The sequence below is a fragment of the Coregonus clupeaformis genome, chromosome 13 (genome assembly GCF_020615455.1).
Source record: "Coregonus clupeaformis isolate EN_2021a chromosome 13, ASM2061545v1, whole genome shotgun sequence".
NCBI lineage: Eukaryota > Metazoa > Chordata > Actinopteri > Salmoniformes > Salmonidae > Coregonus > Coregonus clupeaformis.
Genome location: NC_059204.1, coordinates 18,058,244 through 18,079,523, shown reverse-complemented (window position 1 = coordinate 18,079,523; position 21,280 = coordinate 18,058,244). Strand labels below are relative to the sequence as shown.

General features: G+C 42.8%; 1 protein-coding gene across 2 annotated transcripts in view; it reads left to right on the top strand.

The window, feature by feature from the left end:
* LOC121579388 (E3 ubiquitin-protein ligase TRIM37) overlaps positions 1-21,280 on the top strand; it is a 51,854-nt gene extending 30,574 nt beyond the window's left edge. For both annotated transcript variants that reach the window (XM_041893953.2, XM_045224277.1), the window contains 8 exons: positions 11,880-11,962; positions 13,147-13,344; positions 13,542-13,841; positions 16,671-16,826; positions 17,025-17,214; positions 17,844-17,953; positions 18,489-18,635; positions 18,823-21,280. In XM_041893953.2, coding sequence (XP_041749887.2) covers positions 11,880-11,962; positions 13,147-13,344; positions 13,542-13,841; positions 16,671-16,826; positions 17,025-17,214; positions 17,844-17,953; positions 18,489-18,635; positions 18,823-18,881 — 1,243 coding nt within the window. In that variant the 3' untranslated portion in view covers positions 18,882-21,280. The remainder of the gene's footprint in view (positions 1-11,879; positions 11,963-13,146; positions 13,345-13,541; positions 13,842-16,670; positions 16,827-17,024; positions 17,215-17,843; positions 17,954-18,488; positions 18,636-18,822) is intronic.

Sequence of the window (21,280 nt, the reverse complement as noted above, 5' to 3'; positions counted from 1 at the left end):
AGAAGTTCAAGATGACGGTCAATCATCCTCGGTCTGGGGCTCCATGCAAGATCTCACCTCGTGGGGCATCAATGATCATGAGGAAGGTGAGGGATCAGCCCAGAACTACACGGCAGGACCTGGTCAATGACCTGAAGAGAGCTGGGACCACAGTCTCAAAGAAAACCATTAGTAACACACTACGCCGTCATGGATTAAAATCCTGCAGCGTACGCAAGGTCCCCCTGCTCAAGCCAGCGCATGTCCAGGCCCGTCTGAAGTTTGCCAATGTCCATCTGGATGATCCAGAGGAGGAATGGGAGAAGGTCATGTGGTCTGATGAGACAAAAATAGAGCTTTTTGGTCTAAACTCCACTCGCCGTGTTTGGAGGAAGAAGAAGGATGAGTACAACCCCAAGAACACCATCCCAACCGTGAAGCATGGAGGTGGGAACATCATTCTTTGGGGATGCTTTTCTGCAAAGGGGACAGGCCGACTGCACCGTATTGAGGGGAGGATGGATGGGGCCATGTATCGTGAGATCTTGGCCAACAACCTCCTTCCCTCAGTAAGAGCATTGAAGATGGGTCGTGGCTGGGTCTTCCAGCATGACAACGACCCAAAACACACAGCCAGGGCAACTAAGGAGTGGCTCCGTAAGAAGCATCTCAAGGTCCTGGAGTGGCCTAGCCAGTCTCCAGACCTGAACCCAATAGAAAATCTTTGGAGGGAGTTGAAAGTCTGTATTGCCCAGCGACAGCCCCGAAACCTGAAGGATCTGGAGAAGGTCTGTATGGAGGAGTGGGCCAAAATCCCTGCTGCAGTGTGTGCAAACCTGGTCAAGACCTACAGGAAACGTATGATCTCTGTAATTGCAGGTTTCTGTACCAAATATTAAGTTCTGCTTTTCTGATGTATCAAATAATTATGTCATGCAATAAAATGCAAATTAATTACTTAAAAATCATACAATGTGATTTTCTAGATTTTTGTTTTAGATTCCGTCTCTCACAGTTGAAGTGTACCTATGATAAAAATGACAGACCTCTACATGCTTTGTACAGTGGGGAAAAAAAGTATTTAGTCAGCCACCAATTGTGCAAGTTCTCCCACTTAAAAAGATGAGAGAGGCCTGTAATTTTCATCATAGGTACACGTCAACTATGACAGACAAAATGAGAAGAAAAAAAATCCAGAAAATCACATTGTAGGATTATTAATGAATTTATTTGCAAATTATGGTGGAAAATAAGTATTTGGTCAATAACAAAAGTTTCTCAATACTTTGTTATATACCCTTTGTTGGCAATGACACAGGTCAAACGTTTTCTGTAAGTCTTCACAAGGTTTTCACACACTGTTGCTGGTATTTTGGCCCATTCCTCCATGCAGATCTCCTCTAGAGCAGTGATGTTTTGGGGCTGTCGCTGGGCAACACGGACTTTCAACTCCCTCCAAAGATTTTCTATGGGGTTGAGATCTGGAGACTGGCTAGGCCACTCCAGGACCTTGAAATGCTTCTTACGAAGCCACTCCTTCGTTGCCCGGGCGGTGTGTTTGGGATCATTGTCATGCTGAAAGACCCAGCCACGTTTCATCTTCAATGCCCTTGCTGATGGAAGGTGGTTTTCACTCAAAATCTCACGATACATGGCCCCATTCATTCTTTCCTTTACACGGATCAGTCGTCCTGGTCCCTTTGCAGAAAAACAGCCCCAAAGCATGATGTTTCCACCCCCATGCTTCACATTAGGTATGGTGTTCTTTGGATGCAACTCAGCATTCTTTGTCCTCCATACACGATGAGTTGAGTTTTTACCAAAAAGTTATATTTTGGTTTCATCTGACCATATGACATTCTCCCAATCCTCTTCTGGATCATCCAAATGCACTCTAGCGAACTTCAGACGGGCCTGGACATGTACTGGCTTAAGCAGGGGGACACGTCTGGCACTGCAGGATTTGAGTCCCTGGCGGCGTAGTGTGTTACTGATGGTAGGCTTTGTTACTTTGGTCCCAGCTCTCTGCAGGTCCTTCACTAGGTCCCCCCGTGTGGTTCTGGGATTTTTGCTCACCGTTCTTGTGATCATTTTGACCCCACGGGGTGAGATCTTGCGTGGAGCCCCAGATCGAGGGAGATTATCAGTGGTCTTGTATGTCTTCCATTTCCTAATAATTGCTCCCATGGTTGATTTCTTCAAACCAAGCTGCTTACCTATTGCAGATTCAGTCTTCCCAGCCTGGTGCAGGTCTACAATTTTGTTTCTGGTGTCCTTTGACAGCTCTTTGGTCTTGGCCATAGTGGAGTTTGGAGTGTGACTGTTTGAAGTTGTGGACAGGTGTCTTTTATACTGATAACAAGTTCAAACAGGTGCCATTAATACAGGTAACGAGTGGAGGACAGAGGAGCCTCTTAAAGAAGAAGTTACAGGTCTGTGAGAGCCAGAAATCTTGCTTGTTTGTAGGTGACCAAATACTTATTTTCCACCATAATTTGCAAATAAATTCATTAAAAATCCTACAATGTGATTTTCTGGATTTTTTTTTCTCAATTTGTCTGTCATAGTTGACGTGTACCTATGATGAAAATTACAGGCCTCTCTCATCTTTTTAAGTGGGAGAACTTACACAATTAGTGGCTGACTAAATACTTTTTTTCCCCACTGTATATATATATATACATACACACACACAGTGGTGTGAAAAAGTGTTTGCCCCCTTCCTGATTTGTTATTTGTTTGCATGTTTGTCACACTTAATTGTTTCAGATCATCAAACAAATGTAAATATTAGTCAAAGATAACACAAGAAACACAAAATGCAGTTTTGAAATGAAGGTTGTTATTATTAAGGGAAAACAGAATCCAAACCTACATGGCCCTGTGTGAAAAAGTGTTTGCCCCCCCTGTTATAACACAACTCAACTGTGGTTTATCACACCTGAGTTCAATTCCTCTAGCCACACCCAGGCCTGATTACTGCCACACCTGTTCTCAATCAAGGAATCACTTAAATAGGACCTGCCTGACAAAGTGAAGTAGACCAAAAGATCCTCAAAAGCTAGACATCATGCCGAGATCCAAAGAAATTCAGGAACAAATGAGAAAGAAAGTAATTGAGATCCATCAGTCTGGAAAAGGTTATAAAGCCATTTCTAAAGCTTTGGGACTCCAGCGAACCACAGTGAGGGCCATTATCCACAAATGACGAAAACATGGAACAGCGGTGAACCTTCCCAGGAGTGGCCGGCCGACCAAAATTACCCCAAGAGCGCAGCGACAACTCATCCAAGAGGTCACAAAAGACCCCACAACAACATCCAAAGAGCTGCAGGCCTCACTTGCCTCAGTTAAGGTCAGTGTTCATGACTCCACCATAAGAAAGAGACTGGGCAAAAATGGCCTGCATGGCAGAGTTCCAAGACGAAAACCACTGCTGAGCAAAAAGAACATTAAGGCTCGTCTCATTTTTGCCAGAAAACATCTTGATGATCCCCAAGACCTTTGGGAAAATACTCTGTGGACTGACGAGACAAAAGTTGAACTTTTTGGAAGGTGTGTGTCCCATTACATCTGGCGTAAAAGTAACACCGCATTTCAGAAAAAGAACATCATACCAACAGTAAAATATGGTGGTGGTAGTTTGATGGTCTGGGCCTGTTTTGCTGCTTCAGGACCTGGAAGACTTGCTGTGATAAATGGAACCATGAATTCTGCTGTCTACCAAAAAATCCTGAAGGAGAATGTCCGGCCATCTGTTCGTGACCTCAAGCTGAAGCAAACTTGGGTTCTGCAGCAGAACAATGATCCGAAAAACACACCAGCAAGTCCACCTCTGAATGGATGAAGGAAAAACAAAATGAAGACTATGAAGTGGCCTAGTCAAAGTCCTGACCTGAGATGCTGTGGCATGATCTTAAAAAGGCAGTTCATGTTCGAAAACCCTCCAATGTGGCTAAATTACAACAATTCTGCAAAGATGAGTGGGCCGAAATTCCACCACAGCGCTGTAAAAGACTCATTGCAAGTTATCGCAAACGCTTGATTGCAGTTGTTGCTGCTAAGGGTGGTCCAACCAGTTATTAGGTTGTAGGGGGCGATCTCTTTTTCACACAGGGCCATGTGGGTTTGGATTTTGTTTTCCCTTAATAATAACAACCTTCATTTCAAAACTGTATTTTGTGTTTACTTGTTATCTTTGACTAATATTTAAATTTGTTTTGATGATCTGAAACATTTAAGTGTGACAAACATGCAAACAAATAAGAAATCAGGAAGGGGGCAAACACTTTTTCACACCACTGTATGTATGTGTATATGTATATATATATATATATATATATATATATATATATATATATATATATATATATATATATATATATATATACACTACCAGTCAAAAGTTTGGACACACCTACTCATTCAAGGGTTTTTCTTTATTTTTACTATTATTATTATTACTGTTAATTAATATCATCACCCCTTTTGAGTATATTTCACCCCCCCAGTCCTTTTTCCGCACAACTTCATCTAAAATTGTTGAATGAGTTTCCTGTAAACAATAGATATTATATTCCTTCTCTTTGAGACAGGTAAATATTGTTCTTCTTTTCTTATTATCTGCTAAGCCATTACAATTATAACTGGCTATACTTGTGTCACCATTTACCATAATGAAATACAAGTTTCAAATCTATTTATCATAATATATGTTTGTAGATTTACCATAAAAAAGTACTGTAGTGATTGAGTGTCCATTTAGCTGTACCATATTTGCATTGCTACTAAGTAACCCTCCAATTGTTCTCCACTATTCCACCCGCTAAAACCCCTCCCCATCCCAAGTTGGGTTGTCATCCCAGAGACCGGCAGACCACCCCCATCCCCCCGGATCCCTAGGCCCCTGAGAGGCAAGGACCCATCCTTCGAAAACAGCACACAGTGCCACCCACAGAACAGAAGCAGATCAACTGCTTAAAGTATTTCCAATGCTCTCACCTCAATTTTCTTTATATATAGCTATTAAAAATATATCTATTGAAATATCTTGCGTATCTTAATTTCCATCAGGCGTACAGGGGTAATTATATCGGCAGTTCATGCTTAGGATTGTTACCTATAACCAGGATTGCATTACATTACATTTTTGTCAATAAATTATTATTTTAGCAAACAATTATTGTGATTCATCCTATATTGTCCCTAACATCCTCACCCCCTTGCAACAGATGTGGGATACATACATACACACACACACTCTTACACACTCAACCCCTTTCCCCCACAATCAACCATAAGCTCAGATGCTCAACGGTTGTTACATCCCAGAGCCCAACTCAAGAAAGGACCTGGTTTATGAATGCATATACAGTTACAGCTGTTTGAGAAAGCATGCAAGATTGAGCAAAAATGTGAGATTTGATTAACCAATGTCAAGTCCTAGGTGATGGAGATCAGATCCACCCCCTTCCCCTGAAACACATACACACGCTGATCCCCCGTTGTGACCATTTTCCCAAGCATCTCTGTGCAGTCAGACCTTTGATTATTTTGTGTCACCCGGTCCACAATAATATGCCCCCTCTCTGATTGTCTGAGTGTGACCCCCTCCCCATGGGCTACTGCAGCCAGTGTTGCCAGCACTGCCACTACCTGGGTGGGGGTACTCCACCGGAATCCCCACCGGCTAGGTACAAGGTCATCAAGGTTCTCATTAGCAGCTTTGAGAATTTCCTTGTATATTGTGCTCTCCCATCAGGGGGCTCTGGCTTTGTAGGACCAACCCTGCCAGGCAGGCTCAGAATCTTGAGGGGGCGGTGCTGCTCTAGTAGGTCTCTGACCGCATTTATCTTTCTGTTTTGGCTGCATATAGGCAGCTTACAACAGGCCCATAAAACAGATTGGGACTTCTCTTTGGTGTATGGGTCGCTCAGGTGGGTGTATAGGGTTGGGGACCGTTCCATCATGATAGGACAATAAATACAAAAATTAGATGTATACTTAATTTTAAAATGTATATCCCTCATCTGCACAAAATTGAAAGCCACACTTTTCCAAACACAAAAATACACACCACACCTTCCATCACAATACATCCACACATACCCACATACTGTGCCTTCTGTGTCTTCTGTTTGCTGTGTTTTTATCTCCACCATGTTGATTGAGTACTTTTGTGTTCCAATTAGTTATATTTGAACATGTATTATTTTGCTTGTTATCCTTTCTTCTAATGCCGTCTTATCCATTTATAAAATACAATAAAATGGAATACTAATTATTTTACAACATTCCCTATCTTGAAAGGTACAGTGTAGTTGTACTATATTTAACAATTGTTTTATTTTATTGCTTTTCTATCTTTATATATTTTTTATTATTACAATCCCAACAATGGCTAGTATTGGGTGTTCCATTATTCGACTCCTCTAGGAGAACTTTGTAATTTTTAGAATAGCCTTGGAGTAGTCTTTGTGTCTCTGAATATTTGGTTGTCAATATACAGATTATCGACTACGAGAGCTACATGCTTCCCTTTTAATCTATTCTCCTTGAAGATTGGGTACAGAACTTTGCGCAGTTCTGCAATCTCCCTCGGGAACTGATCATTCATGCCTATTTCCGTGCCAGCAAGTCTTTTACCCAGGCTTTTAACAATTACTTTATCTTTAAAGAAAGCAAATTTGGCAACGATTGGATGCTCATATCTCTGTCCTCTTTGTCCGAAACGGTGTACATATTCGAGTTGGATTTTATCGAAAGCATCAAGTGGGATTTGAAGCGCTGTAAGAGAATTCATTCACTACCTTTTTGGGAACCTCTCCTTCTCTTTCTTGGATACCCGTAAGGACTAGATTTTCTCTCATAGATCTAGTCTGTATATCTAGTAAGGCTTCTCTCAGAAAGATGTTCTCCTTTTTAAGTTAATTAATGTCCGTTTCTATCTTAGTGACTGTCCCCTTTAGCTTTTTTGTTTCTTTCTCCATTATCGCTGCTTTATTGTCACTAATTTCAAGGCTCGCCTTCACCTCCTTTATATCCTTAATGACTCATTAAAGTATGCCCAGTTTGTAATTTATCGTCTTTAACAGATCACTTTACACACTTACCAGTCTCAGTGGTGAAAAGCATAAATCATTTGTATCCGTCGAGGAGTCGCATTTTCTCTTAGAGATTGATTCTCCTCGTTTACCCTCCGTCATGTTTGAGTGTTGCTTGTTTTCGTAATATTTGTCGATACATTTCTCTAGCCTTATTATTTGTTTTGTGTTATTATCCAGATTGAATGGAATTACCCACAAGTATATGAAGTGCCAATATTTAGTCTAACTTACTGATGTTGAATATTACGTTTTTATCTTGAGGCGATTTGCACAGCTGTGTTCAATACGCCATCTTGGACTGCACGAGAATCTTGTTTCTCATGGTCAGAGTCCTTTAGGTGCCTTTTGGCAAACTCCAAGCGGGCTGTCATGTGCCTTTTTACTGAGGAGTTGCTTCCATCAGGCTACTCAACCATAAAGGCCTAATTGGTGTAGTGCTGCAGAGATGGTTGTCCTTCTGGACATCTCAACAGAGGAACTCTGGTTCTTGGTCACCTCCTTGACCAAGGCCCTTCTCCCCCGATTGCTCAGTTTGGCCGGGCGGCCAGCTCTAGGAAGAGTCTTGGTGGTTCCAGACTTCTTCCATTTAAGAATGATGGAGGCCACTGTGTTCTTGGGGACCTTCAATGCTGCAGACATTTTTTGGTACCCTTCCCCAGATCTGTGCCTAGACACAATCCTGTCTCGGAGCTCTACAGACAATTCCTTCGACCTCATGGCTTGGTTTTTGCTCTGACATGCACTGTCAACAGTGGGACCTTACAGTGGGGGAAAAAGTATTTAGTCAGCCACCAATTGTGCGAGTTCTCCCACTTAAAAAGATGAGAGAGGCCTGTAATTTTCATCATAGGTACACGTCAACTATGACAGATAAAATGAGAAAAAAAATCCAGAAAATCACATTGTAGGATTTTTAATGAATTTATTTGCAAATTATGGTGGAAAATAAGTATTTGGTCACCTACAAACAAGCAAGATTTCTGGCTCTCACAGACCTGTAACTTCTTCTTTAAGAGGCTCCTCTGTCCTCCACTCGTTACCTGTATTAATGGCACCTGTTTGAACTTGTTATCAGTATAAAAGACACCTGTCCACAACCTCCAAACAGTCACACTCCAAACTCCACTATAGCCAAGACCAAAGAGCTGTCAAAGGACACCAGAAACAAAATTGTAGACCTGCACCAGGCTGGGAAGACTGAATCTGCAATAGGTAAGCAGCTTGGTTTGAAGAAATCAACTGTGGGAGCAATTATTAGGAAATGGAAGACATACAAGACCACTGATAATCTCCCTCGATCTGGGGCTCCACGCAAGATCTCACCCCGTGGGGTCAAAATGATCACAAGAACGGTGAGCAAAAATCCCAGAACCACACGGGGGGACCTAGTGAATGACCTGCAGAGAGCTGGGACCAAAGTAACAAAGCCTACCATCAGTAACACACTACGCCGCCAGGGACTCAAATCCTGCAGTGCCAGACGTGTCCCCCCTGCTTAAGCCAGTACATGTCCAGGCCCGTCTGAAGTTTGCTAGAGTGCATTTGGATGATCCAGAAGAGGATTGGGAGAATGTCATATGGTCAGATGAAACCAAAATAGAACTTTTTGGTAAAAACTCAACTCGTCCTGTTTGGAGGACAAAGAATGCTGAGTTGCATCCAAAGAACACCATACCTACTGTGAAGCATGGGGGTGGAAACATCATGCTTTGGGGCTGTTTTTCTGCAAAGAGACCAGGACGACTGATCCGTGTAAAGGAAAGAATGAATGGGGCCATGTATCGTGAGATTTTGGGTGAAAACCTCCTTCCATCAGCAAGGGCATTGAAGATGAAACGTGGCTGGGTCTTTCAGCATGACAATGATCCCAAACACACCGCCCGGGCAACGAAGGAGTGGCTTCGTAGAAGCATTTCAAGGTCCTGGAGTGGCCTAGCCAGTCTCCAGATCTCAACCCCATAGAAAATCTTTGGAGGGAGTTGAAAGTCCGTGTTGCCCAGCGACAGCCCCAAAACATCACTGCTCTAGAGGAGATCTGCATGGAGGAATGGGCCAAAATACCAGCAACAGTGTGTGAAAATCTTGTGAAGACTTACAGAAAACGTTTGACCTGTGTCATTGCCAACAAAGGGTATATAACAAAGTATTGAGAAACTTTTGTTATTGACCAAATACTTATTTTCCACCATAATTTGCAAATAAATTCATAAAAAATCCTACAATGTGATTTTCTGAATTTTTTTAATTCTCATTTTGTCTGTCATAGTTGACGTGTACCTATGATGAAAATTACAGGCCTCTCTCATCTTTTTAAGTGGGAGAACTTGCACAATTGGTGGCTGACTAAATACTTTTTTCCCCCACTGTATATAGACAGGTGTGTGCCTTTCCAAATCATGTCCAATTAATTAAATATACAACAGGTGGACTCCAATCAAGTTTTAGAAACATCTCAAGGATGATCAATGGAAACAGGATGCACCTGAGCTCAATTTCGAGTCTCATAGCAAAGGGTCTGAATATTATGTAAATAAGGTATTTCTGTTTTTATTTTGAATACATTTGCACAAATTTCTAACCTGTTTTCGCTTTGTCTTTTATGGGGTATTGTGTGTAAATTGATGAGGATTTTTTAAAAATTATTATTATTTTATTTTTTTACATCTGAATGCTTTCCGAGTGCACTGTATATACAGTGGGGAAAAAAAGTATTTAGTCAGCCACCAATTGTGCAAGTTCTCCCACTTAAAAAGATGAGAGAGGCCTGTAATTTTCATCATAGGTACCTGTCAACTATGACAGACAAAATGAGAAAAAAAAATCCAGAAAATCACATTGTAGGATTTTTTATGAATTTATTGGCATATGATGGTGGAAAATAAGTATTTGGTCAATAACAAAAGTTTCTCAATACTTTGTTATATACCCTTTGTTGGCAATGACACAGGTCAAACGTTTTCTGTAAGTCTTCACAAGGTTTTCACACACTGTTGCTGGTATTTTGGCCCATTCCTCCATGCAGATCTCCTCTAGAGCAGTGATGTTTTGGGGGCTGTCGCTGGGCAACACGGACTTTCAACTCCCTCCAAAGATTTTCTATGGGGTTGAGATCTGGAGACTGGCTAGGCCACTCCAGGACCTTGAAATGCTTCTTACGAAGCCACTCCTTCGTTGCCCGGGCGGTGTGTTTGGGATCATTGTCATGCTGAAAGACCCAGCCACGTTTCATCTTCAATGCCCTTGCTGATGGAAGGAGGGTTTCACTCAAAATCTCACGATACATGGCCCCATTCATTCTTTCCTTTACACGGATCAGTCGTCCTGGTCCCTTTGCAGAAAAACAGCCCCAAAGCATGATGTTTCCAACCCCATGCTTCACAGTAGGTATGGTGTTCTTTGGATGCAACTCAGCATTCTTTGTCCTCCAAACATGACGAGTTGAGTTTTTACCAAAAAGTTATATTTTGGTTTCATCTGACCATATGACATTCTCCCAATCCTCTTCTGGATCATCCAAATGCACTTCAGACGGGCCTGGACATGTACTGGCTTAAGCAGGGGGACACGTCTCGCACTGCAGGATTTGAGTCCCTGGCGGCGTAGTGTGTTACTGATGGTTGGCTTTGTTACTTTGGTCCCAGCTCTCTGCAGGTCATTCACTAGGTCCCCCCGTGTGGTTCTGGGATTTTTGCTCACCGTTCTTGTGATCATTTTGACCCCACGGGGTGAGATCTTGCGTGGAGCCCCAGATCGAGGGAGATTATCAGTGGTCTTGTATGTCTTCCATTTCCTAATAATTGCTCCCACAGTTGATTTCTTCAAACCAAGCTGCTTACCTATTGCAGATTCAGTCTTCCCAGCCTGGTGCAGGTCTACAATTTTGTTTTTGGTGTCCTTTGACAGCTCTTTGGTCTTGGCCATTGTGAAGTTTGGAGTGTGACTGTATGAGGTTGTGGACAGGTGTCTTTTATACTGATAACAAGTTCAAACAGGTGCCATTAATACAGGTAACGAGTGGAGGACAGAGGAGCCTCTTAAAGAAGAAGTTACAGGTCTGTGAGAGCCAGAAATCTTGCTTGTTTGTAGGTGACCAAATACTTATTTTCCACCATAATTTGCAAATAAATTCATTAAAAATCCTACAATGGGATTTTCTGGATTTCTTTTTCTCAATTTGTCTGTCATAGTTGACGTGTACCTATGATGAAAATTACAGGCCTCTCTCATCTTTTTAAGTGGGAGAACTTGCACAATTGGTGGCTGACTAAATACTTTTTTTCCCCACTGTAGCTGGTCTGTTTTAACACTAAGCACTTTCTGTCTAATCACCCTAAGAAGCTTTTTGATAAGGGAACACTGCTCTGTGTGATTTTTAGAGAGTCCTGGACATGGACACACTTTCTAATTTTGAGTTGCTGGTTAAGCCAAGGTCTTGCGTATACTAATTTATTAGTTGGGTCATAATGCCATCTCCCGGCCTTAGTATTGGCCAAAGAACTGAATGTTCCTTAAGTGGGGTTGACTTGAACGTGCACAGTTTCTATATCCATGGAGGGACCTAAATGTCCCCAAATGGTCATATCTCGCTGTCTTGTAACAATAAATTGGCAAATGAAACCAATTGATCAACTCAATCAATTTGAAATGATAGGTATGCCTTTTTCAGGTGTTTCCGTGGTTTAGGCATCCGTCAGTTTTAGTGTTAGCTGTCAGCTAAAGGTTTAGTCTTAGTTTGACCCTGACATTGTAGCAACATTGTTCCCAGTCCAGACATTGATGGTCTCTGGTTCTCAGGTCTGGGGAGAATGATGTGGAGTTCAGTGGGAACCTGGAAATGGAGGAGGGAGAACTGCCTGACGATGTGGCAGGGGCAGCAGGTAACCTCTTCCTCCACTTTGTCTCTCTCTCTCTCTCTCTCTATTCCCTCCTTTTCCATCTCCCTCCCTCCTATTTTCTCTCTATCCCCTTCTCTCTCACCCTCTCTCCCTACATCTCGTTCTTTCTTTCTGTATGCCATCTTCCTCTCCTCTTTTCTATCTAGCTATGTCTCTCTCACTCTCATCAAATCTCTCTTTAGCGTGTGCATGTTAGTTTAATGGGGCTTAAAGACGATGGCTCATCGTCAGCGTGATGGGCTTGTCATGGGTGCTGATGTGGAACGTTTTAAGTGTGTGTGTGTGTGTGTGTGTGTGTGTTTAAGTGTGGAAAGGTGGTAGCTGCAGCGGATTAAAACGCATCCAAAGGGGAGTGTGAAGGGCTGCATAACAATGCTTAAATTTACATGCATGAAGTGAGGGAATGCAACTCGTGTCACATTATTCTTCAATTTACGTAGTTTTTAGGATGCACCTTACTTTGGCAGATCTACATCTTGTCCTCTTAGAAGCCTACTCTTCGGTACTTTGATAACTGATTTCAACTTTAGCAACTCAGTATGGGCCGCCCTTAAACTCAGACATGTTGGCTGTCTCTTTTGCTTACTATCTGACTGTCTCCTCTCAAAGGAAATTATCCATTATTACATGCCCCCATGCCTCAGTGGGTTAGTGGGTTATTCAAATTTATTCACTAAACATTGGCTGCAAAGTGGATTATTGTCCTCGCTGCCATTTCCAATCTCTTATCTCTCGCCTTTTCAAATGCTCATTGTATGCAGACCTTAATTATTTTTCTGCTGCTCTCTCATAGCTGTGCACTGGCTGACTCAATACTGCAGTGAAATGGCTAGAGTTTAATTGAATCTTGGTGGAGGAGTTTCTTGTCTGAAATGGGGCTACTGTAACTCAAAATGGAGATACAGCATGAGATGTTGAGTAGCCGTAGCGCTCTGCTATGTGTGTTAAACCTAGTAAATTAAGATTTCCTTTTGCAACCAGTATTCACTATGCCCTATTCCAAACTCATTCCAAGCGTCAGTTGACTCCCCTTGCTACTCCTACAGCACTCGATAGATCGAAGCATCCAGTATAGTTCACCTTTGGTCTCCACTTCCCCTTTGCAACTGTCTCCTCACCATTGTACCTCTGAATGTACCTCTCTGACTCTCCCCTGTCTCTCCCAGGAGGCTCTAACCCTGGGGCCAGGTGTCTGAGGCGTGGTGGTGGTGGTGGTGGTCTTTCCTCCGCTGGCAGCAACAACAGTCTGCTGGAGATCGACCCCGTCATCCTCATCCAGCTGCTGGACTTGAAGGAACACAGCAGCGTGGAGTCACTATGGGGCCTTCAGCCCAGACCCCCTGCTTCCCTGTTGCACAGCCAAGGTAGAGTCTCTCTCTCACGGCGTATCCAGTGTATGTGACAATACATCTTGTCTTTTTTTAGTTTTTTTTTCTACTCTGTACTGGGTAGCCAAGCTAGGGTACAGTCACTCCCTCTCTGGGAAACATTAGGACAAGCGCTAATAGCCTCTTAATCTCTTCATTGCTCTTGTCCCTCTCCTATCTACCCCTCTCTCCAGTCCAAGTCCACTCCAGGAAGGAGCGGGGTGAGCGCCGGCCTCAGGCAGTGAGGAGGGGAGCCCCAGACTCAGGGGTCCTGATCCGGCTCAAGGCCCAGATGGCTGAGGTGCGCAGTAAGATGACGGATGTCAAGTGTCAGCTGGAGGCGCGGGGGGAGGCCAGGGCAGGACCCTCCGGTGGGGCCACAGGGGAGCAGGGGCCCTCTTACCACGCAGACTCAGGCCTAGGGCCCAGCAGAAAGCCCACAGAGCTTGATCTGATGGGGAAAGGACCTGGGGCCTCCAGACACTGTCGCTCTGGTGAGTGGTGCTCAGGGTTGGGGAGTAACAGATTACATGTCATCTGTTACATGTTAACGGATTACAAAAAAACTACCTGTAATCCTTTACCAGCTAAAATGTTGTAATCAGATTAGATTATTTTGAAAAACTTAAAGGGTTACTTTTTAATTCAGAAAGGATGTTTGCGAAAAAATATCTTTGACACCTTTCTGTTTTCTCAATGACATTCAAATCAGAGACCAAGTTTAAGTTTGTACCACCTGAGCAAGTCTGACCACAAGTCAGAGACCACTATGATGACACACCAAATGTGTTTGATAGACTGCGGAAAAAGAGCAGAAATAGGCTTTTGTAGGCTACAGTCCAAGCTATGTTTTCCAATGGTGTGACTTCTGTCAGCATCCAAAGATTATCCAACTTGAATAAGCGCTTTGAGGAAAGGATGACATCAGTGGTCTAGTCTACAGGTGATACGGATATCACTTTTTATTGATATCTATATAGAGCATTGATGTGAATCACACTGCTGGCCTCTCATTTAGCTATTCTGAACAAAAATATAAAGGCAATATGCAACAATTTCAAAGATTGTCAGTTTAATTTATGAAGACCCTGAGTGGGGCTTTTATTGCTCAATCTAATTAGTGCTGATAAAAAAAAAATATATAGCCCTATGGACACATGCTCAAACTCGCACACTTTTGATAGCTACAGTGATTGGAGTATCTGTCCATTGGACCACTTTAAGCCGTAAACTCCACAGAGCTGGGCTTTACGGAATGTGGGAGACTCCCCAAACATATGGAAGAAGGTACTCTGGTCAGATGAGACTAAAATTGAGCTTTTAGGCCATCAAGGAAAACGCTATGTCTGGCACAAACCTAACACTTCTCATCAACCCGAGAACACATTTACATTTACATTTTAGTCATTTAGCAGACGCTCTTATCCAGAGCGACTTACAGGAGCAATTAGGGTTAAGTGCCTTGCTTAAGGGCACATCGACAGATTTTTCACCTAGTCGGCTCGGGGATTAGAACCAGCGACCTTTCGGTTACTGGCACAACGCTCTTACCCACTAAGCTACCTGCCGCCCCACAGTGAACACCATCCCCACAGTGAAGCATGGTGGTGGCAGCATCACGCTGTGGGGATGTTTTTCATCAGCAGGGACTGGGAAACTGGTCAAAATTGAAGGAATGATGGATGGCGCTAAATACAGGGAAATTCTTGAGGGAAACCTGTTTCAGTCTTCCAGAGATTTGAGACTGGGACGGAGGTTCACCTTCCAGCAGGACAATGACCCTAAGCATACTGCTAAAGCCACACTCAAGTGGTTTTAAGGGGAAACATTTAAATGTCTTGGAATGGCCTAGTCAAAGCCCAGACCTCAATCCAATTGAGAATCTGTGGATTGCTGTACACCAGCGGAACCCATCCAACTTGAAGGAGCTGGAGCAGTTTTGCCTTGAAGAATGGGCAAAAAACCCAGTGGCTAGATGTACTTGGCACTGTGTAGCTCAGTTGGTAGAGCATGGCGCTTACAACGTCAGGGTTGTGGGTTCGATTCCCACGGGGGGCCAGTATGAAAAAAAGACAAATGTATGCACTCACTTAACTGTAAGTTGCTCTGGATAAGAGCGTCTACTAAATGACTAAAATGTAATACCCCAAGAGACTTGCAGCTGTAATTGCTGCAAAAGGTGGCTCTACAAAGTATTGACTTTGGGAGGGTGAATAGTTTTGCACGCTCAAGTTTTCTGTTTTTTTGTCTTATTTCTTGTTTGTTTCACAATAAAAAAATATTTTGCATCTTCAAAGTGGTAGGCATGTTGTGTAAATCAAATGATACAAACCCCCAAAGAATCAATTTTAATTCCAGGTTGTAAGGCAACAAAATAGGAAAAATGCCAAGGGGGGTGAATACTTTCGCAAGCCACTGTATAAACAGCTGCAAATGTATCAAAATATCAAAGTGTCATCAACAAAAACGTAAACAATAGGCCTATACAGTGGCGGACTTACCATTAGGCAGAAGAGACAATTGCCTCTGGCCTCACGTGAGCTGGGCATAGTAAAAAATATATAATAAGGAAAGTTGGCGGGTGCACAGTGCACTGTTCGGATGCTGGAGTTATTTTGGAAGAACGTGGGAAGGTCACCTACTTTTTGAAGTGATTTGTTAGACAATCAGATTAAAACATCATGGACACTGGTTGTGTACATTTTTACATTTAAATTACATTTCTTTACTATAAAGAGGGGGGGTTGGGTTATGCCCAGGTAAAACAATTTGGCTAATGTATTTCCAAGTCCTATTCTTGAAGATCAATGGGGATTAAATTAATTGAAATGACTGGAAATCTGACAGACTTTGGTTTTTAATGTAAATGTATAGCCTAATCGTATTATCTGTAGCAGAAAGCAATGGGTTAGAAGAAGCCTACATAATAAAGTAAAATGCAACATCCATTTATGGTCACTCTAACATTGATTTATCCTACAATAGATGTCATTCAATTGGTAATATGAATTTTTGTCTTCTAATGCCTCTTAAAGGAAAAGTAATCTGAAAGTAATCAGATTACTGAGTTTACATAATCCAAAAGTTAAATTTACTGATTACAATTCTGGACAAGTAACTGTAACTGATTACATTTAGAAAGTTAACTTACCCAACCCTGGTGGTGCTACACACCTTCACTGTACACAATACACTCTACAATCTGTGGAATCGGATAGCATTTCACAGCACTTTCTACGGTAGACTCTAGACGGGCAGCTGGGGAGCTATCGACTGCTCAGTCAGATGTTTATCCAGCTGTGCTGCTGTGGTTTGTGTGGCAGGAGAGAAGAAGGCCTTGTCTCCCAAGCAGGAGGGCAGCGGGCTGGGCCTGAGGAGAGCCACAGACGGAGTGGAGAAGGAGCCGAGAGGCCAGAGCGGTGAAGAGTCGTCCAGCGATCAATGCCTCTTCCCCAGGGACACCTCCAACGGATCAGAAGGTCAGTAGTAAAGCCAGGTAGAGGTGGGTTAGCAGTGTTTAGACCTGCACCTGTAATGACACACCACCATGGCTCCACCTAAGTTCCCAAATGTATGGTTGTCACTTGTCACACTAATTGTAAAAGATTCATGCAATGCACCAAAAGCGAATGACTTCTGACTGACCAGTGTTTTACCTGTGCTGTGTCATACTGTAGGAGCCCTGAAGCCACGCAGCGCCCACAGCTCCCCTCCCTCTCTGGGCAGCTCATCGTCCTGCTCCGACAACAAGCCCTGCAGCTCCAAACACGACCAGGAGCAGCTCTACGGGGCCAACCTGTACGCTCTGGGGGGCCTCAATGGCATCTCCACCGCCACCATGGCACGACCCAGGACCCAGCCCATGGGGTAAGACTAACACCCTGTCCTAAATCCAAATCTAACGCTAGTCCTTATGCATTTGTGGCGATCCAAAGCACTTGGATTGAAATTCTGTTACGTAAAATTTTCCCACTTCAAAAATGAGATTTTTCTGTAGTCCAGGTGCTTGGAGAAGGGCACATGATCATTGAAAATAAACTCCCTTTAAACCAACATTTTGATCATTATTTCTTTATCAGGTGTTTACCCCCTGCCAAAGCCTCTCCAATTTAACTATTTGTTTTTGGCGTCATATTTGTTTTGAGCCACAGTGCTACTATTTTTTATTACTTTACTGTGCCAACCTTGGCTGGGTTTGAAAAGAAGGCAGGATAAATGAAAATACAGTATTTGGACTACTGCTGTTCTAACTAGACTGGTATTTATGCACCACCCTATTTGGTATTAAGAATTAGTCTTCCCAATGGACCAAGCAGGGCTGTTTAGGTTTGGAATAGACCAGCAACTAGAGTGGTGAAATTATTAGCTTTCTCTCTCTTGCCAAAATTATCCCAACAGTACCTTAGAAAGAAAGGAAGAAAATTATTCCCATGTGTATTGAAATCAATATCACTTGTGGTTAAAACAAGTGGCAAATCAACCTCACCCTCCCTTAGGGCCGGCCTGCTGACGGACAGCTCTCTGGACTGTGACTTGGAGGAGACGGCTGAGATCCGCCAGTCACTGCTCTCCCTGGCAGAGGGACCCTCTTCACGCCCTGACGAAAGTGAGCCCTACTGCTCTAACCCCCTCTTCCTTCACCTCCACCTCTACCTCAACCCTCCTTCTCAATGGAGGAATGCAAATGTGATGGCACTAAGGATTGAGCTCCACTTTTCATCTGTGGATAGAATATACTGTAATCAAATACCATACTGCAGGTAGAGTAACAGCTTCTTGTTGAAGGGAATTTTAAAGGATGTTTATTCTGCAGTTTTACCCCTAATGATCTTTGGGATGAGTTGGTGTCTGTAAAGAGAGACAGAGGGTCTCTACTTGGCACTGTGCAGGATGAGGTGTGCTCTTGGCGGTGATGGTGTTTCCTTTACCTGTGAGATGCCGCTATATTGGTCTTAGTGGCTCCCCCACTCTGTTACCTTTTTCTCCCTCTTTCTATCTTTCTGCTGTTTTCCTTTCTGTCCCTCCGTCCCCCTCTTTTTTGTTTACCTATGTTCCCTTTCTCTCCCTGTCTCGCGCTCTCTCCTACTCTGTCGCTCTGTTTTCCCTTATCCTTTGTGTCCCTCGCTCTTTCTGTCTGTCAGGTCATGTTGTCCGTAAGCAGACGGTGGTGTTGCTGCCAGGTATGAGCAGTGACAGTGAGATCGACTGTGACACGGAGAACGAGGACGAGGTGGTGGGCCTGGAGGCTGGAGACTGTCGCTATGATGCCCGGGCTCTGCCCTGCGCAGGTCAATATTGTTACCTGCCACACACACACATATACATATGCGTAACCCCCTCACACAAACACTTAAACACGCATACATTAGTGTCATTTATCCACACATTTTAGCCTCAAATCAGCTTGCCGGTACCGTGGAAGGAAATGAATGCTAAGCTCAGTGTTTAAATGCTTCTGTTCTTCTTTCCTCCCAGGGGCCCAGTTGATCTCTGATGACCTGAGCTTCACCACAGGAGAGAACACAGAGAGGTGATTCCCCTCCAACATGGCCACCACAGCCGGTCTAAACCGTGGCCATCGCTGTATGGGGACTGGAGAGCAGTGTATATAACTTTAATGTACACAAGCACCTGTGTAGATAGACACTTGCATGCACTCATTCTAGTCACTGGCAACCCCAAATGCTATGAGAATGCTACACCTCACTAAGTGAGCACGTTGATGATGACTGCAAAATCTGTCAATATATTTGGTCACTGTTATTAATCTCCATTTATATTTAAATGTAAATTGGGTTAAATTTGAGTTAGTATGGGGTGAGGAACAATATATTTGCGAGAGACATATTCTTTAGGCTGTCGTTGTGAAAACTAAAATAGGAACAGTTATCATATGTAACTAACCTCATGGTTGACGTTTGCAATGTCTACATACTCAGATTGGGCTTTGGTCTGGACATCGTGAGCTCTGGTGAATTAGGAAAAATAAGCACAGTGCATCTGCTTCACAACAGAAAGAGAACCTTAAAAGCTCTCTGCCTTTCTGATTCAATGAGGTGCTATTGATGTGTTTGTGTGGAGGAGCACAGTCAGGTAGGCATCACACAGTGCTGTAATGAACACCCCATTCTGGTAAACAGTCTGAACGAACGCCTTGAAGTGGACGCATTTAGTAGCTTTATTCCTGTATCGTCTTCGATTAAAACGTGTAAGGAACCCTTTAGGTTAGCTGAAAGAAAGGCAGGGCTGAAACATCATGAAGGTGGCAAGAAGTCCCTTTCTGTGCCAATCTTATCAATGTAAACTACTGTATTTCGTCAACTACTCCCGGTAGATTGGAGTTGCTTGCCCCCCAGTAAATCTTTCAGAACAAGAACCAGTTTTGTTGCTGTGTAGACACATTGAAAGATGTATCAATGATACGTCCTTCTCTGGCCTGTGTAAGAGATTGCTACCTTCTGAATTTGTTTTGAGTAGTTTCTTAGTAGAAAAATAGGCATGACTCTTGCTCACAGTATTGAGTGGATTCTGACTGAATTGATTACTTTCTTGGTTGACAGTCTGGGCTTCAAGTGCTCTTTGACCTTGTCTCGTAATCGCACATCAAAGCTGATGTACCTTATCCGTACATACAGCGTTCTTTCCTTCATGAGTAAGTGTTTTCTGCAGCCCTTGTCAAATCAAGATGAGCTCTGTAACATAGGCATGTGTGTAGGAGGTGTTTTAGAGTTTTCTGCCCTGATAATACCTACAGTGTGGACACTAATGCTGTCTTAACTATTTTTCTGTGCTGTGTGAGCAACTCCTCCCAGTTCAGCTATTCTGCTTGTCTTTGAAAAATGGTTCCATGCAAATTCACACATTTTGACTTCTATGAAGCAGACGCAATTTCGTTTTCAAGTTGGTGGATTCCTTTCCCTTTTCAAACAATGGATCCAAATGTCACATTCCGTCGTCTTGAGTCTAGATAATTTTATTTTGCTTGTTTTCCTAGGCAATATTTGACCGAGGCAATATTTGGAAAGTAATTTGTTTGACTGAGACGTGTGTAAATCAGTGTTTGTTTTGTACAAAGGCATGTCATTAGAACAATTCTCTTTGAATATCCTACTACTTGCCCATCAGAGGGTGCCATTTCTGCCTTGTAGTTTAGCTTTGCTGTGTGACCGTGGACCATTTATTTACACAGTAACATTTTATTATTTTCAACCCTTGAAAAGCAATCTGTCGACCACACTAGCATCGACATGGACATCATAGCAGAAACTGTACTCTTTGTATCATGGAGAACAATGAACACTGGCAAATACTTTCGTCATTGAAATGTACACTGAAGAGGTGACCCAACTCAATCTGTAAACATTTCTATCCTTTATCCCTTGAAAGGGAGATGTGTAAGATGTCTCAAAGGATACTAGTGTGCATTGATTAATAAGGAAATATGTTCTAAATGCCTGACTGGAGAGCTCAGTGATTTACACTATAAATATCTTGCTACTTCAGCTGTAGGATGCCTGATGTTAACCCCCAGCTGCACAGCCTCCTAATGTTCCATCATGTGTGCCTAAAACCGCATGGCTTCAATGGAGTTGAACAGGCAGAAGGAGGGTGGACAAAATGCTTTAAACCTAGGATATACAGCTCTAGACTCATCCTGATATGGTCTAATTGTATCTGTATCTATTTCCGTGTGTCTGTTCACTATGCACATTTCTGTTACTGCCCAGGTTTTAGCTGTGTGGGTGATTAGATGGTTTCAAGTGTTCATGCGTTCCTTCATTGTGTCTGTACCATTTCTGAGTGATTCTTTTATATTGTTCCAGAATGTAGAGTGGGATTTTTATTTGTTGGGTATGTATGTCATTTTTTGTTGTTGTAACTAATAGAATATGACACAAACAAATAAAATATTGTATGGTTTCTTGAAACTGAA